Genomic DNA, 19,871 nt, shown 5'->3' on the forward strand with positions numbered 1-19,871 from the left:
TTTACACTTTCAGGCGCAAGTCGGCACGCGCGGGTAGCCGTTGTTTAAATTATATGAAACTTTTTTTACAGTTAATTTTGAGGAAAGCATTTCATTTTTTAAGCAAAAAGTATTAAATGTTTTTAAATCTATGTATGCAAATTTTATTATCATACAACACCTTGTACTATCGAAGTTAGACAGTATTTTAGCATACATGGAGGGGGTGGGGGAGAAGGAAATAGTATCAGAATTTAAGTATGAGATCTACTAATTTTATCACTTTTTGCTGAAAATTTCAGTAAAAACTTCCTGAAAAGTTGAAAAAATTCAATTTTTCAATTTTTTCGAATCGGAAATAAACCCCTGTGGAAAAAACTTTTTTCCGTTTTTTTCCGAAATTTTCTGGGTTTTTTTCGGGCTGTTTTCATCTCTACTCCTATTGCTATTAAGATTTTTTTGCCATTACAAAATGATAAAGTTCTTATTGTTAACACGTTAAATAATATTTGAATGTCCAATGCAATATTTATTTAGTTAATATTGAGCTTATTTGTATTTTAATTTTTTTGCATAATTACTCAATACATACGGGGAAAAGTAGATGGGGCAAAGTGAAACAGTTTATTTCGTTTACTCATTCATTCATTAACTAAATCACTTACGTATTAATTTATTAATAAATTCATTTCCACTCCTTCATTTAGTAATTCACTTATTTATTCATTCAATCACTTATTTTCTTATTTGTTCATTATTTTATTCACTCATTTATTTTCCTTCATATATTAATCAATTTATTGATTTAATTATTCGTTTATTGTTTCACTTTATTTTCATTTATTCATTCAACCTATCATTTACTCAGTCATTTGGCCAAAAATATTATTATTATTATTATTATTATTATTATTATTATTATTATGGAATAAAAAATATTTAATTAGAAAAATGTTTTATTTTTCACTTTGCCCCACGGGTAGAAAAAAAAAGGTGAATTTGTTCACTTTTTATCTAAAGCATTTATTTACTGCCAGACACATAAAAAAATATTTCAATGCAAGTTTTATTTTTAAATACAATGTTCTTTCTTTATGTTCTGTAATTTTAAAAACAAAGTTCCGATTTGTTCATTTTGAAAACACTCAGTCATCTTAAATATTTCACTTTGCTCCACGTTCCCTTACTTATTTTAAAAGAAGTTACATGTTTATAACAAAAGTACCATTTTATCCGGGAATCATTTATTATCGTTCCCCCCTCCCCCCTCCCCCCCCCAAAAAAGGCTAACGAGAGCAAATAAGCTTGCGTAATAATGAACTGTAACAGTGATTATTCTAAGAAAGAATGAAAAAAATCTAAAATGGTAAGCTAAAATGTATGCAAAACTACAACTTTTGGACAATTTCTTATTGCAAAAACTTGAATTTATCAGAAACAAACTCATTTTTTGTACTGCATTACCTGCCTGAAAATACCTCTATGCCTTCAATCTTTGAGTTGAACCGAACCATTGTTTCGGTCACTCGTTTGGTCTTTGCTAGTTCCATATTAGCTACCAGTTTGTTTGGCACTCTCGGTTTCCTTAAGAGGTTTTCCACCTCCAGCTCAGTTAATTCCTAAGCCGGGCTGATGAGTGCTAATAAGCACGAAACTGCAGTCCTCGAATGGAATGACTGAGCTGACGGTGTATTTCATGTCATTTTTTGCTGTTTTATTTATTTATTTTTTTAATGTCGCTCGTTTGAAAAAAGAGTGCCACTATACGAAATTTTAAATTTTCTTTTTCTTTTTTTCGCTTATAAAGGCCTTCAAAGGACTTTATCTTCTATGGAAAATAATGACAGATTTTTTTTTTTCGAATATTAACTAACCACTGGAGAGCACAGCTAACTTACTTTTCTTAATGCAAATTGCCTGAAGAAGAATGACTTGAAAAGGTTCCCCTGTAAAATTTCATTTCTTCGTATTGTGGCACTCTTTTTCCAAATGAGCGATATGTATTCTTAAAAATAAATCAACATTTCAAAAACACATCTGGTAAAATGAAAATGTACCACATTTCCTTTGGAGAGAAGGGTTTTGTTGTCAAAGTTTCAGAAGGCCACATTACCTTGAAACCGCACTCCATTTCTGCGAACCATATATCTTCGAACTTCCGGGCCAACATCCCCAGGCAGCCGGGGCCCCCTATCCTTCGCTGAGCTGCGCCACCGGGGGCCTCTTTCTTCACCAGTGGCGTACTTACGGGGATCGTAATCGAACTGACGGGATCTGAAAGTATAAAACGAGAGTATGTAACTAGGCAGGTTCGATAAAACTTCAAGCTCTTTATCAAAACAATACGCGTTTTCTCAACAATGGGGTCTTTTCCGAAATTTTAAAAGTATTTTTTCTGAAACAGCATGTTTAAAACATAGGATTTAACCATTTTTAAAATATTTTGACAGTTTAATATTTTTAACAATTTTTTTTAAATCTGTGTTCATTTTTTTACGCTTCTGCACATGACATCACAAGGTATTAAATGTCATTTATTAATGCCATTAGCGCATAGCGCAAATTAATATAACCTTGCAACACGGTTGACAGCAAAGTGTAAAGATTTAGCGCGGCACTGGAGTAGCGCGCCAAAGTACATCACTTGTGACGTCATAAAGACCTTGCCTTATTTCCAAAATCGGACATTTAAAATAACTGAAATAAAAATACTTGTTGGGAAAATGTTTTTACTGGCTCCACATGTTATTTATTTATTTATTTATTTGCTTATTCTATCAGTTTTAGTGACTAAAAGTAGTACTTTTGACTGAAGGAGACAACCCCATTATTTACATTGCAAACATTTGTATTCTTTTTTTTTTCTTCTTCTTTCTTTTTTAAGTAATCACGAATTGTTTATTTTCCTCACTTGACCAGAGATGATATTGCTCTGATTTTTCAGATTACCAGGGAGAGTGTTGTTTTTAATATTTATTTAGAGAAAGAAATTTTCGTTGCCATAGTTGCAATCATTTTGTTAATATATTTTTTTTTCAGGACTTAACTTAAGCAGACTTTACATTTAAAAAAGGGTTTTTGTGTAAAATTATGCTTTTTCAGGAAATAAAAAAAACACTTATACAGATAAACTTTAACAGCAAAACTGCAAAATTTTCAGATTATTGATTTCCATCATTTAAGATTGATAAGCAATAAAAATACATTCTGTTACAAACTGTAAAAAATCTTTATGATAAGTGTACTGGTGGAAATCGGCCATGAAATCGTTATTTTTAGAACCGCATCCTTATCACCATTTCATTTTTTTATTTTTTATTTTTTTTATAACTATGCTTCGTATTACCTATTCTAGAAAATCACCAATCATAATGTGACGGATGCAAATTTTTGGTCATTTCCATTTGTAGAAACAAGAAACCCAACGAGAAGGGTTGTATCGCAATTCGTGATTGCGAAAAATATAAATTGAATTCAAAATGTCAAAATTCAAATCATTTTATTTCTTTACATTTTTTAAACTGTGGAATCCAAAATACTGTTACGATGCACAGACAGAATTTCAAAACTATTCTTAACCACAGTAAAATTCAACTTGGTTTTCTGTCTGTTATATTTTTTAACGATATTGAAGCATTTAGTCATTTTTATGATAAAAATATATTTGAAATAAACGTAACTGACATAGCAATGCCCAGACCCGGATTTGCAGTAGAGGAAGGGGGCACGCCTTCAAGGGTCGTGATTCATGAAAACAAAAACCAAAACTTTAAAAACTATAATCGAGTTTTAACAGTTCAAAATATTTTTGTAACGTTTCAGTAAAAATGAAAGGTAAAATTGAAACTCAACACATATTACTTGAGCACATATGACTAGTTGTGGGTATGGGCAATGTAAAGTTATCAGAGACTTGTTTTCTTGCTGATATAACTATGAATAAAACAGGTAAGTTAAAAAAACTTTAAACAATAATAAAAATAAATAAATAAAACATTTAAACAAATGAATTCAAAATTTAATTCATAGTATTCAAGCAGTTCAAAGCAAACATGCAAAAATCACTCGTCAAAAAAAAAAGTTTTTTTTTTGTGGAGGGGGGAGCAATCCAATGGTCGGTTAGAGAACCTGCTGATTTTTTGCAGGGGGTCAAAATTTACAGATCCGAGCCTGGAAATACGCTTGAATATAAAGTATATAAAACAGTGTATTTGGAATTCAAATATTTTACTTCATTTTAAGAAAACTTATGATTTTTGAAATTTAGTGACAATTATCAGAAATTTAATGTAAGGATCTTTTCATAAATAGAATTTTACAAACTCAATTTATTTTAATAATACTAACTGGAAAAGTAATTAGAAAAAAGGAGCTTTATTCCCCCCCCCCCCTTCCTACTTTTCACTTTACAAGAAAAACCTCAGACCAAAAAAAAAATTATTAGACTTGAAAATTGCTCTTTTCAATTAATTGAGGAAAATTTCAGCTAAAGAATAATTATGAATTTGTAAGAAAATTTGTCTAAACCTCTTTACCATATCCCCACGTATCATAACGAGGTTTCAGAACGCCTAGGTAATGACATTTTTAATTTGTCTTTTTTAGATTTAAGTTATTATAACAATCGAAAACTAATATTTATTCTAAATAAGATAGATGAGTGTGAAAACGCCCGTCAATGGGGAGGTAAAGAAAAAAAAAGTCTTCCACACATTTTTGGTACTGACAATTTCCTGCAGTGACTAATGTATTTGGGAAATGAGAAATATAATTTAAAATAATAAATTCGTCACACACTCGCACATTGCATTGAGAATTCATTCCTATTTTGAACATATTTAAGAAATGCCTCGGCAGATGGCGCCATGTTTAAACTTCAAATTCCTAAAAATTTTATCATTGATGAAAATCGTTCTAATCTACTCACGTAAACAATAGAAATCATCGGGGGGAAAAATCAAACAAAACACTGAAACGAAATGTTTCTGAATGATCAGGTACGCATCGTTCAAAACATTTTTTTATTGTTTTTTTTTTTTTAATTCAGAAAATAAATAAATAGTTTTTACTTTTTAATTGGTAGATGTCCGTTATGTTATATAGTCTCTTATTCCCACATCTAATACATCATTTATGTTCCCTGAGCTGCACAAACAGGATTGATACATGCAAAAATTGCGAAATATTTAGTATATATATTTTTAATTGTTTTATTAAAAGTTAGCTTTGAAACATTTTAAGGAAGAAATTTCTCAGAAAGCGAGGTTGAATCGGCTAAAAAGAGGTGCAGAGAGAGTTATATAAACTAAGAATGATCTTCCTCTTTAACAAAATTTTTATATTGGAACATTTATCCCGTTTTTCTTAACAATCTCTTCCCTTTTTTTCGTACACCGTCATTCAAATGTGCTATCTAACACAAGTGATACACTTGTGTTTATTGAAATGAAAATCAGGTAAATCATTTAAATTCAAGAAAAAAGTTCATGTTATTTTCTGTCTCAATAATATATTTTTTCAGAAAATGCTGAACTCATTCAAGATCAAACATTTGTTGCGCTTTCACTTTCCCTTCCCCAGAACCGTCGTTTTATCTAGAGAACCATCAAAAGAGTTTAAGTAAAAGAAAAGCGCTTTTCAAACCAAAAATGTGAAAAGAAATAAAAAAGGAGAGAGAGAGGGTCAATCCATTTGAAATCACCCAAAAAGAATAAAATTTGTTGCCAGACATTTTTGATTTTGCTAAATTTTTTACCAGTTATTTCTCACTACTAAGTGAGTTCAAAAGTGTTGAAAGAAAATTTTTTAGGTTCGTACTTTATTATAACGCGCCATTTTAAGTTTGCTTAGTTGCCGTTTTCGGACCAAAAACAAGTTTTCCGTAAATGCATCTAACTCGGTTAATTTTATAGTTATCAAGACAAAACAAAATTCTACATCATCAAAATGATGCCCTGAATGTGATTTGCTTGCAAAATATTATTTAAATGGTGAGAAAAGTGAAGAAAAAATTAACAAGTAAAAACTGAAAATTAGCATAAAATACGAGTTTTAGTGTTGCAAAATTAGTAAAAGGAGGAGAGTCTTATTTTTTTTTTTCGTGCAGATATAATACAGGACAATAAAAATGGCAAAAATCACATTTTGGCAAAGTTTAAAGTCAAATGACTCAAAAGTGACTGAGTGAAAAATTATGACATCGATACAGGTAACACCTTTTTATGACATGAAAATACGATAGCAATTTGGTGACTGAGACTCAACTGGTACTAGAGTTATAGGGCATTAAAGTTGGCTAAGTATTGCATTTTCGCAAAGTTTAAAGTGAAATATTTCAAGAGGGACTGAGTGAGGAAAAAAAAAGAAATTAATACAGGTAGCACTTTTTTATGATATGAAGCTCTGATTATAATTTGGTGACTGAGATTCAACTGGTATCAGAGTTACAGTGCATCAAAGTTGGCCAAATATTGCATTGCACATACACAAAGTTAAAAATTAATTCATAGAAAAGCTCCACCTTCCAAACATTTAACAGCAACAAGAGTTCCTCTTCTTCAATAAATAAAATTCATACAATAGAATTATACACAAAAAATAAGCAAATGAATAAATGAAATACGATGGACAAGCATTGTAAAGAATATATCTCTACACACGACGGTTGATAAAAACGTAAGGTTCCCATCAATTTTACAACTATACAGCACTGTCAATTCTCATTAAAACTTACATCGTTGGAAAGAAAAAAAAAGTTTCTCTATTTTAATACATAATTGTCACCTTTTTCTGTGCATTAATGTCGACGGTGCCCTAACTTCTGTATCGAGTGTACTAAATTCCATCGCCAACCCGCTGAGGAAGCGTCACTGCAATCAAGAACGGAGTGGTTTGTTGACTGTCAAATGCCCACTATCCTTGCAGTCCGGAACTCGAATCTAGTGATTACCACTTGTTTCCTTATCATTAGTTAAAGGAATACTTTGATCTCCATCGTTTCCGGAGCGATGATGAAGTCTAAAAAATGGAAAACGCTTCCCCAGCGGGTTGGCGGTGGAGTTTTGTGATACTGGAGTTCTTTACAATTGCTTGTCCATCTTATTTCATTTATTCATTTGTTCATGTTTTGTGCGTATTTCTATTGCATGAATTTAGTTTATTAATAATGAGGAAGAAACAATTGAACTTCCGTGAATATATCGATATATCGAAAATATCGATATTTGAGGAGCGATATATCGCGGTATTAAAATTCTGATATCGCCCAGTCGAGTCCTGATTTACATCTTGCTTTAGTGCAATATGAAATGACAGTCCAATCATTTCTTTTTACCTATAGATTTGGTGTCCTCCAAACGTTGGTGCCCTGTGCCCGTGCCCTATATCTCCATGCCTTAATCTGGTTCTGGGTGCGTTGGTATTGAAATGACACCAATCATAATAAAAAGTACGAACAACGGTCATACTTAAAGGTAGAAAAAATACGTTTCGGGGCTTACAAAAAGGCTTTTCCCTAATTGCATACCAAGGGAGGTCCTCAGCACCCCCTCGCCCCCCCCCCCCAAAAAAAAACGAATAAGTGAAGTAACCATTTTTATCATTCAACATCCTTGCAAAGCTCTGTTTGCAAATTTTAAGTAGCGTTCTCTCAGTTGTATTGACCATCCGCACAAAAAGGAAAGCAGTTATAATTTTGACGTGTGAATCTGCCTATTTGTTTGTTTGTCTGCTGCAGCTTAACATTCAAATGGGCCAATTTTATTTATTTATTTGTAAAGTAAAATGATCGAGTGCATTCTTTGATAGGTCTCGCTTTGTAAAGCTTTAACTATTTGAGATATTAAAACCGACTAGGCATACTAAGAGAATTTTAGGAATTTAAACGTATTCGTTATACTAATCGAAAAAATGAGTTTTTTTTTTTTTTTTTTTTTTTTTGCATATGATGAAATTTGGTTGGAACTATCAAGCTATGTACAAGTAGAGTTAAAACATATAAAAAATACTTTTTTAAATAATTGCTGGTGTTTCGTGGGAGTATGTGGCGCAATTTTATTTGTTACAGACGATTTGAGAAAGCTCAGCGATTTAAAATTTTTATCTATTGCCATTTTCTACTTCTCAACAAATAAAATGCTTCATCGAAAAAATACTTAAAAACAAAAAACAAAAAATTGTTTTTTTTTTTTTTTTTTTTTTCTTTTTTTTAGTATACAAAAAGTCATTTTAAAGGATTTTGAATTTTCCCTCTTAAATCTGCTTTTCCAATTAGCACAACTGTAAATCTTTACTTTTTTTGTGTTTTTTCACTTAAAAGGATTTTTGTTCTTAATATTAGTTGTTTATACTTTAAATCTTTCAGACATTTGGTTTTTCGTCGGGTTTTACTTATTTGAAAAAAATATTTCAACGACTAGTTGTTTCGTCATTTCATATCCACAAGTATTAATGTTTTGTTTTACTATTTCATTGAAATATACAAATATCAAAAGTTAAAAATTCCATAGCTACCAAGTAAATGCTTAAAACATTTGCCTAACGTCATCCACCTATGAGGTAAAAATAAGAATCCTATTTGAACATAAATAAAATTGCTTAAAAAAAAAAACTGCAACAGGCAAGTTTCAGCAAATGTCCATGGTTCATATCACAATAAAAGAAAATTATATATATATATATATATATATATATATATATATATATATATATATATATATATATATATATATATATATATATATATATGTATATATATATATATATATTATATATATATATATTATTTTAGACGACAGAAAATTATAAACTTCCTGATGCGTTCTTTAGAAATACATTATAGAAATTCAAAATTTAATAATAATAAAATTTAATCTACAGATTTGTTGATGAGTATAAAGAAAATTCTGTTGGAAACAAGAAATGTGAACTTAGTAATTATTTCTCATATGTAATTTAGGGTCCCCTTACAAGTTGAGGTCTTAACTTAGCCCGTGGGCATTTGCTCCGAACGCCCTCCCAAAAATCAGTCCCTGGTGTCTGTTTACCCAAACTCTTTGCATTATTTCATCTTACTTAAACTTGGATTTCACTGACTAAACTCGTTTTTGCTTTAAGTACATACTTCCACACGTCCTTCTCAAATCGATTACAGGCTTCCCAGAAAAAAAAAAGAAGGAAAACTAAATACACAACTACAGAAGAGAATCAACTAATACTTTTATTTAATCTTCAATGACAAATAGCTATTCGCTGTTTACTTCTAGTTCTTCACAAAGAGCAGACCCTTTGTTCGGTATTCCCGCAGGAACCCAATATTATTGAATTATAAAAAATGGAGCGCATATTTTTCTTTGCTCATATTTTGTCGCACGGGTTAAAAACCGGATTTGTTTTTTTTTTTTGTTTTGTTTTGTTTTTAGATATCTTCTTCATCCAGTCTATGAAATCAAAACAACTTTGCAACACAAATTTTAATTTAAAAAAATGAATCTTAATTATTGACATCAACCTTTCAATTGTATGAAAACACTAATTTTAAAATCGTTTTCATTAGTGTACACTCCTGTTTGTGAAAATTGCAACACCATAAAGGACGCATCATAGTTGAATGAAATTTAATACACAATTGAGTGTTAATGGTACAAATAAATGATTACATTTTCAAACCAAAAAAAAACAATAAAGAGAGATAAAAATTAGCATTTTGTGTGGCCAACACGCGCCGCAATAAGAGCTGCTACACGACTCGGCATGGAGTGAAACAAAGTTTGAATATCTGCCTGCGTAAGAGTACTCCATTTGGTTTGCAAACCAAATGGAATATGCGCAACCAAAGTTCGTCTGTCGAAGCAACAGAACGAGGATCACGAGCGAGACACCGCACAGTAGGGCGAAAACATCAAAAGGCGCTTATAAATGTTTTTTTTTTCCTATATTAAACCAATTGATGATTAATAAATTTGCACAGGCCTACCTCTTAGGCAATCAGAAATGAAATTTTAGAGGCCTTCCTCCACTACAAAGATGAGGCTATTAAAGAGAGCCTTTAGAAAGTTGAAGAACCATGAGTGCGAGGATTTACAAAAATTGCTTTTAAGCAGTCTATAATTTTTGTTTCTTGTTAAAGGCGGGGTATATTTAATTTCTCTCGCGTCCAACGATAGTAATAGACGAAAAAAAATGAGTAATCGAATTCTCAAACCGAAAATCGGTTTTGATCAGCACCGAAAATTTGGGAATCCAAAGTTTTTTTTTTTTCAAAACACTCTACAAAAAATGTCCTCTTAGAAATTAATAATAATTAGTCATAGATGGTCTGTAGAAAGTCCCTGAAAAGGAATTAGCTGCGTAAACCTGCGAACTTTGGATCCTGAGCCCAAACAAATCGAAAAAACTCCATTATAACATGCCTGTGTAAACAAGCAAGCGAGAGCGGTTTAAAAACATTTTAAGCGCCTTTTGGCGGTTTCACCCCACTGTGCGCCGCCCAACGAAATCCCACCCATGTCCAATCGGTGGCATATCCGGGGAATATGCAGGCCAAAGAAGATGCTGTACCTGCTGCGAATCAAGGTAGGATTTGAGAGTCCTGGCGACATATGGACGCGCATTATCCTGCTGGAATACAGCCCCTGGCAATCCTTGTAGGAAAGGAATAGCTTGGGACTGTAAAACTTAGCAATTATGATCGTCCATGATATGCTATAGCACCCCAGACATAACTTCGGAATGTGCCGTTCATCGGCATAGCGCCTGACACGAATTCAGCCATCATGGTGCCACAAATTGAAGCGGGATTCGTCAGAAAAGACGACCTGCTGCCAATCAGCACGCCAGCTCCTATGCATATTGGCTCATTCTAGCCGCCGGTGGCGATGGTTTTGCGTGAGAGGAATAGTGTATAAATGAATTCTTGCGCGCAGCCTACGCTGCAGCAGACGTCTCCGATTTGATGAAGCACGCAACGAAACACCTGTAGCTGTGACCACTGTGCTGCCAATTGTCTAGAAGAAGCTGTGCGGTCCGTCAGCGCCATACGCACCAGGTGTCTGTCATCGCGAGCTGACGTCACATTTCGGGGTTCACTCCAAGATTTCCGACCCTCGTCCGTCCACTGCTTCCAAACACGTGCTGCTGTTACGTTGCTCACGAGCGGCTACTGTACGATAAGACAATCCAGCTTCACGAAGGCCGACGATTCTGCCCCGTTCAAACTCCGAAATTTGCTCAAATTTCGCTTTCTTTCGTCGAAGAGGCATAGTAACGATTCAGTTAACGTTTACTCGAGCCATCGATAATCATACACGCCTCGCTACAGCCGTCTATTTATATTCGGTTTGATCCGCCGTTCAGAGGGCACTGCTCAGCATACGCATGCGCTACCGGTCTGCAATTCTAATCATTTGCATACCATGCCCTACTTTACATTTCCTGCAATTTTCAGCTCAACCGCGTAAGTCCTTCGTGGTGTTACAACTTTCGCAAACAGGAGTGTATTTCACCTTTAAAATTTTCGGCTGATCGTTAAATGTATTTCTAAACCTAGAAAAGAAAATCAATTAAGATATGTCTTACTCGTAGTGTATTTCACTAGTAGGACCAACACACTTTTATGACTTAAGAATAGCTGAGAATCAATACTTTCGACTTCGCCCATTTCATTTAAAACCTCAAAAAAGATAGATCAGAAAATCATTTTTAAATTCAGTTGAATTAAGGGTACAGCAGTTAAAGTAAGAAAAAACGACATTAAATTTTTTTTTAATATTCAAATTATTTTTTTCTCATTTACATTTTTCAAAAAATATAGATAATTTTAATAATCCATTCGAATGCACATCAGGTGCGCCGACTTGCAAAAATTATTGAGAGGGGCTAAACGTCACCGGTGATCCAGAGAGTATGTAATTTCACGGACCCCCCCCCCCCCCTCCCCGACCCTTTTTTAAAGAAAATAAAAGTTCTGATTTTTGAACTTTGAAAATGCTAATTTACATATTTTCTGATTTATACAAACAAACAATATGTGGCATAGCGTTTTCAAAGTCAATCTACGAATTGGTGCGCAAATTTTCTGGTTCAATTAGATCATGTCACTTGTCTTCAGTGAGGGACATTTTTACCGTTCTATTTTGGGGGAAGACGTCGTGCAGTGCCGTGGCTAGGCATTGATATAAAGTAGGGCACTTGACTTGCATGGAAGGGCACTCCCAGTGGTGCCTACCCACAAAAAATTGGTAGGGTGGAGGGCATACCGCGGGTCTACTCCGGAAAATTTTCTAAATTGGAGATGGAAAAAGTAAGTTTTAGTTTTTTAAGGATTTTAGAGCAATATATTATCAACATTAGAATCCCAAAAACTTTACTCTCGCTAACTCGACACATGTTTTGGCTTTGAAAAAAGAAAAAGAAAAAAATTGTACGGTATTTTTGTAAAAAGTTAGTTTAATTTATATAATAATTTTGTTTTTAGACTATTACAGAACAGTGAAGATATATATCTATAAAAAGATTGAAATTATATTTAAATAAATCTTAAACTATCATTAAAAAATAAATGATAAAATATTGCTGTCGCACTTTGATTAATAAGTGAAATAGCTAATTTAAACTTGCTTTCAGTAAGGCTCAGAGTTCATTAAATAAAAATAATTTCCCAAAGTTAATTTGTTTAATATTAGTTAATAAAGTTACTATAGTACGTAAATAGCCGCTTTTTATAGGGCCTTATACCCAAAAAATATTTAAGTACAGTAAAACCTGTAAAGTTGACCACCGCGGTCAACCTGTCTATGTTGACCGCTTTTGTCAGGAACGGAAATAGTCCTATCTTGTATAATGAAGGAAAACCTCTGTAACTTGACCACCTTTCTATCTTGACCACCTGTCTATTTTGACCACTAATGTACCCCAAATTTGGTTTGGATTATTGTAAAAAACCCTTCGTAAGTTGACCACTTGATTTTTATTTTTAAAACTTAATTTAGCAAATTATTTTATTTTATTATTATTTTTTTTTATAGCTTTCCAAGAATGTTTTTGATGCCAGACCAGCATTTTACCAACTGAATAAAATAGCAGCATAACTAAACCTCCTTGTAAGTTTAACCACATTGGAAAACTACTAAGAACCCTTTTATTCTCTAAACTTGTTTTTCTTTTGTTGTTCTATTTGAGATTACCTTTTGTACTCTCTAATTAATGAAAAAAACGTGTCAGTAGAAAAGTACAAAGCATTTTTTTTCCAGTTGCAATATTTTGTGGCAACACTGGAATTGTTCTAGAGTAAAAGTTACTTGCATTGCAGTATTTCTGGTGCAAGGGATTAAGAGATAGGACATTTTCATTTCCTAGATGCCTTTTAGAACTATGAGAGTCCAGCTTGTTGCTCTTTGTGTTTTACATAAAATGGCTTCAAAAAGAAAGTTAGCTGAACTTGAGATTGATAAAAAGTATGAAATATTAAAATTAATTGAAAAGGGAGGAATCCAGAGAAAAGTAGCTAACATATATGGAATTTCCAAAACTAGTGTCTAATAAGTGCGCCAAACTTCAATGAGGAGTTATTTTGTTGAAAAGTTGATCATCATGGTTATAAATGTATTAAATGTATATGAGAAAAAAAATAAGCGAAAAATTTGTTATTTTTGATTAGCTATGAAATTTTAGGAACTATTAATCTCCAATAACTTTTTATAAACAACGATTTTTTTGATCAATTTACTGAAATTTTAAATTACATGACACATTATACGTCATTCTGAGAGAATAACCTCTAAAAATATTTGAATAACATTTTAAATTATTGTTTCAAAGTAATGTTAAACAATGAAAGTGAGTTGAACGGAAAGGGTAAGTGTCAATTAGTCAAAAAATGATGACAAAAAAAAAATCATTACCCCCTTTATAAGTTGATCACCTGTCTAAGTTGACCACCAAAGTACTGCACCGCAAGTGGTCAACTTACACAGGTTTCACTGTATTTGTAAAAACTAATGCAGTACTATAGTAATACGGTAATAAAATAATAGTACTAACATTTCGAAATTTTAATCTAACATTGTGTATGTAGTTAATTCTCTATTTTACAGAGATTTTTAAAATTGCTCTAAACACCAATATTAGGGCTGTCTTTAGAAAGGTGCAAATGTTCACCGCCTGACTAGATTACTGAATTTGAAGTCGTTGACGACTTATCAAATATTCAATTCATCCAAAATATCTCGGTGGTTATGAAAAACAGCCAAGTTGTTCAATCGCTTCTGCTTTTCAGTTAACCTACTTTTTACTGTAATAATTGTTTTAACTCATTACGGAATGTATTTTACAAAGTAACTATCTCCAAACAAGGAAAATAAAAAATACTAAGACAAATTTGAGTTTAAAAAGCATTAAATAGCTAATAATTTTCTTAAATTATTGGGGGGCTCTGCCCCCTCAAAATTTTTTTTGAGGGGGCTTGGGCCCCCTCAGGCCCCATGGAGTCGGCGCCACTGATGCACATAGTTTTCCAACAACTTTTATTCAAAGGCATTCTCGTGAATTTGCGAGGTTACTTGAAGTGTGATAACCGAATTGATGAAAAATGGTACTCTCAGCTTTAGCATGTTGTTACCCCCTCTCTTCAAAGTTGAATGTCATTTATAATTCATTTAAGTTGCAATAAAAACTGGTTGACACAATATTTACTCATCCTTTTAACGAAAATGAGGTCACATTTATAAAATTACTTTAATACATATTACTGGCGTTCATAATGTAAATAAAAACCGGTTTCTGATGGAACAACATTAATATGAAAGCTTTTGTATCCTTAGTTGGTAAATTTATTCATAGATGGCGTTACTGAACTCAGTTATTTGTGGGACCATCTCAACGAGGACGTTCACGTTTTTAAAATAAGCATGTTGGTCAATCTGTTATATTATCGCTGAAACAAGTGTATAAGTTATACTCGTTTCAAAATTAGTATTTGAAATGCATTATAATTTAACCTCAAGAAATACGATTAAACCTTTCATCATCTCATACCACCTCTCATTAGTACTGAAGTGATATTTTAAAACTTTCTTGATGTGTTCCGTCCTAAACGGCCATTCATTAATTACGTAAGGATGATTTTCGCAATTTCAACCCCTCCCCCTACACCCATTTAAAGGTACGTAAGATTTTTCAAACCCCTCCCCCCACTCTGACTTAAAATTTCATTTCATTTTTCAAAATAATAAAATGTTGTTAGAAAAGAATCAATTACAATGTTGTTAGAAAAGAATCAATTACAATGTTCTTACAATGTCAATTACAATGTTGTTAGAAAAGGATCAATTACTTAAATTTACTTCAAACTTTCACTTTGACGTAAATCAAAGATTTTTATTTTTCAACAGAAAAATTACAAAATTTTATTGCAGTAAACTACATATTACTATTAAATTATTAGAAAAATATCTGGTCTTTGAATGCCATTTATCAGTAATTAAAAGTAAGTTTTTAAATAACCTTAACTATAAATCAGTTAAAACAATCTATTAAGCAATAACATTTTAAAAATAATGATCGACTAGTTTTTAATTAATTTCAAAGAAAATAAGTCAAAACAGTTAAAACAAGATCAATTCAGATCATCAATAGACAGGATTGAATGGGTTACTTAGCCACGTTGTCCACTCAGAAACAATTAGGTACAAACTTGAAGTACTGTTACGTGCGGTACTGTACTTAAAGTACTGTTAAACAAACATCTCAACGCAGTTCTTTGTCTAATGTATACGAATCTTACATCACTGGAATCGTTATTGAATGCACTAATAATTAAATTACTAGAAAATCACCCTTCAAGGTATGACGGGTGAAAATTGCGATCAGTGTGGATTGTGTACTTGCCTCCGCAGACTTTAAAGAGCAAGAAATGAAACAATCTCTGTACTAAGAACTATTGAAGCATGCTTCATGCGCTTCGACAGCTCTTTTCTGCCGCATCCAATTGGTCAAAAATTAAATATGTTTGTCACGTACCTTTGCCCCGTGTCCACGGCTGCGATAAAAACCGAATGGTGCTTTTTAAATCCTAGCAATTTGTTTCATTATTTACCAAAACCTAGCTGACAACAGGGTCTCGTTTCGCATTGCCAAAAACTCTTGATATAATTCAGCTACTGTACCATTTGCGACTGAGAGGTCAAAGCACCAGTAACGTGAAAACTTGCACGCAGCAAGAAGAAGTCACGGATTCGACTCCTACATTTTCCCTGGATGTAATTTCCCTCCCTTTGTAATGAAATTTTCCCCTGTGTTGTTTATGGAAAACGGGAGATTTGTTCCTTAGCCCCTGATTTCTGTGAAGCTGGTTAGCTTTTTGTGCAGTAAATAAGAATGTAGGATTGCGTTCGCAATCCGCAACCGGTGACTAACTTTTGCGTTCTATGAGATCTACCGGTTAAACGGTTGTTACCGATGTCGTTCTATAGCTTCTAGCTTCACTGGTAGATCCACTGGTCGGTCGCAATCTTAGCTGGTTGATTGATTGATAGAACCACGTCTGACAATTTTGACCAGTAATAAGTAATTTTCACCTGCGCGTTATTCGTCTGCGCAAGTAACCGGTGATGACCCGAAAGCGTTCGATAAAGCATTGGTTGGTGAACAACCGGTTAGTAACCGCTGAGACATCATTAGCTGTCATGTGATCAACCAATCGGTAGCTACCGGTCCCGGTATGCGAACGCAACTTAGTTGACACGCAGTAATTTGGTTCATTAAAGAGTTAAGGGAACTTTTGTTACCTGTCGTGTGGGGGTAGCGGCGGCACCCTTTCCTCCGGAACTCCTTCCTGGTTGTTGTACCTCCTGAGATCAGCCGTGTCTACGGACTGCGAGGTGGGCAGTCCGCGGGGGCGGGAAGTGGCCTTCTTATCCGTCTGGGTGCCCTTCTTGGAGGAGGCCTTCGAGGGTTCCGAAGGCTCTTTCTTGGAACCCCCATGAGTCGGGAGGCTGGAGCTCCGGTGAATGGTGAAGCGCTTTATACCGAACGGCATCTTCATCACTGGAAGAACAAGAAGAAAGAGCTATCACTTTTTTTTTGCAATACAGTAAATATTCGTTTATCCCTAACAAATGAAATCCAATAATCCGAGAAAAAAGGATAATATGCAAACCAAATTCTTAAATAAGGAAACACACCTTTCATTACGGCAAAAAACAATACTTTGTATCAAAATTACATATTATTGTTTCGCGCCAACGCTAAATCATTTTTACTGTCATGGGCTGGAAAACGGCAGTATCTGCAGAAATGAGTTTTCGAGACATTTGAAGAAACGCGTTTTGGTTTCAATACTAACAATAAAAAAATGTTGTAATTAAGACTTTTTTTTTCAGCGGAAGCCAAATAAGCAAGCTTGTAGTATAAAACTAAAGTTTAACAGATCTCAAAAATGCAAAAAAAAAAAAAAAGTTTACAGTTACTGCATTTTACCTGCCCCGCGGTAGTATAGTTCAGTTGCAGTGGTGTTGGACTGATGCTCCATATGCACCATGTTGTTTGTTAAATCACTATAATTTATTGCGCCAACTATGCAGGAATTGTACAATGTACATGCGCATTCAATCAAATTAAAAAAAATTATGTTAGGCGTAGTTATAGCTCAGCTTTTAAAAATTTAAAAGTATTATTTATGTGAAAAAAAATTATAACTTTAAAATTGATCTAAAATCATCCGGAAAAACGGAGTTCTACAGTTCAATCATTCAGGTGAACGAGTCCGCAATGTCCTTATTTTTAACCGAAATTTGCTTATTGTCAGTGACATGAATAAAAATTATCCAAGAAAAATAAGAAATTATTTTCTTCTGCAACATCTGAGTAGTTAGAACTTATCTGCGCAATTTGAAATTTAAGGTTTTGAAACATTATCATTTTTTCCACTGAAAAAACGAAAACAACTATATGAAAATTTCATGGTTTTTTTCTATGGAATTCGCAATTTAGTCTGCAAAAAAAAATTCCTGCAAAGGTGACCAGAACCGTGATAAAACAATTGCGTCTAATTAAGAAAGATGTAGAGGACAGTGCCTTACTTTGTTACACGGTACACTTCCGGACAGTTTTATTTTTTGTTCTATGTTTAAAATTAACTTTTAGCTTTTCATGAAAGCTCAAAGTAACATATTTTGAGCCCATTATTGAAACAGATGGTAAGTTATTACGATTTTCATTTTGCAGGCGAATGCATATTAGCGTAGCATACTAACTAAATGAATGATAAGTACTATTTCAAAGTAATTTAAAAAAAAATATTTTGAAAAAAATAAGTAATGTGACAAAATTTAAAGCTTTCTCTGTTAGTAACATTTCTAGTGCAAAGTCAAACAGTATGAAATTCAAAAATTTTCGGACAGGTCGAGGCGAAACATATTAGAACACAGATTACACTCATGTCCAAAATTAAGGTTACAAACATAAAATCTGTGAAAACTGAAAATTTATTTACTATGTTGCCACGGAATTCAGCACAGAGGAATGTTACAATGGGAGATAGGAAATAGAACATAACAACACGGAAAACATTTAAAATGGGAACTAAGAAAGATGGTACATCAAAAAGTGTTCAGATCTCAATCAGAGAAAAATCATTTATAAATTGAAAAGAAGCCTGTCAAGTGTGGATACCACCCTGCACTGCTATACAAACTTCACAACAAGCTTTCATACTGTTTAAAATGGTGGCAATAAACGCTTGGGGCAACAAAGCCCATTGTTTCAAAAACGCAGTTTTTAACTCTTGGAAGGGATTTAGGCTGTGAAATGAACCATCCCAAACATGTTCAATAGGATTAAGATCCGGAGATTTCGAAAGCCAGTCTATACGTCGAATATTCTCTTCATGAAAAAAAAAAATCATCAACTATCCGGGCTCTGCGTGGACTCGCGTATTGCCTACAAAGACGAGGGCTGAACCAAAAGACCCCCCGAACAACCTCACATAGGTTTCAAGGATTCCCTATAGCGATGAGCATTGACAATACTCGCATCGAAGACGTGCAGTGGTGTACGACTGCCAAGCGTTATGCCACCAAACGGAAGAATTCCTCCGTCACCAAATATGTCGATTTCTTTTACGTAGGTGGGATAATAGCGAGTTCCTCGCTCTCTCCAGATGAAGATCTGACGAGTAACATTCTGCAAGGTAAATCTCGACTCATAACTGACAAGAACACGCCCCCATTCTTACTGTGCCCAAAACTTAAGTGTCCGGCTCCACAAGAAGCCGGCTTTTCTGTTGGATGCAGTCGAAGGGACGCACTGAACTTGTCACCGGGCATAAAAGCCCCTTTCCGCTACACTGGTGTGCAAAAATTAAGGACGAAGTCGAAAAATTAGCATATCAGCTGAACGAAGAGGCAGAGTGGACAGAAAGACCAATCAGGAGATTAAGTAAGGTGATGTGCGGTAGCACATGCGCAGATATGCAGGCAGACGTAATGGGGGAGTGTCTGAGAAGTATAAAGCACGTTGTCGGTGTAAGATCAGTATTTCTGGCAAAGAGATTGCAAGCTGTATAGCAGTTAAAATCACACCGAAATGCTGCCTCAGCGAGAAATGGCGAATAATCAATCTGTTAGACGATGCTTTTACCCGAGGTCGAATCATTGGGAAGTTGGAGGAAGGCCGCAGTGTGACAAGTGTGGCCGCAGAGTTCGGAATTGCTCACAGCATCGTTTCACGACTTTGGAGACAATTTCAAACTACAGGAACAGCTATCCGGGGGTTCAGTAGTGGTCGTCCACGAGGAACCACACCCGCATATGACCGGTATATTGTCTTACAGGCCAGAAGAAACAGGCGGCAGACAGCGGGAGAAATCGCTAGACACACGACACAGGCGACTGGACGAC

At 34.0% G+C, this 19,871-nt stretch overlaps 1 protein-coding gene across 1 annotated transcript in view; it reads right to left on the reverse strand.

Moving 5' to 3' along the window:
• The window catches only part of LOC129220758 (uncharacterized), a 218,787-nt gene that overhangs the window by 20,762 nt on the left and 178,154 nt on the right, over window positions 1-19,871 (reverse strand). Inside the window, exons 3-4 of the mRNA XM_054855187.1 lie at window positions 16,761-17,019; window positions 2,093-2,253 (exon numbers count right to left, since the gene is read on the reverse strand). Of these exons, the coding sequence (XP_054711162.1) occupies window positions 2,093-2,253; window positions 16,761-17,017 (418 nt within the window). The 5' untranslated portion in view covers window positions 17,018-17,019. The remainder of the gene's footprint in view (window positions 1-2,092; window positions 2,254-16,760; window positions 17,020-19,871) is intronic.

This window comes from Uloborus diversus, chromosome 4 (genome assembly GCF_026930045.1).
Source record: "Uloborus diversus isolate 005 chromosome 4, Udiv.v.3.1, whole genome shotgun sequence".
In the NCBI taxonomy this organism is placed as follows: Eukaryota; Metazoa; Arthropoda; class Arachnida; order Araneae; family Uloboridae; genus Uloborus; species Uloborus diversus.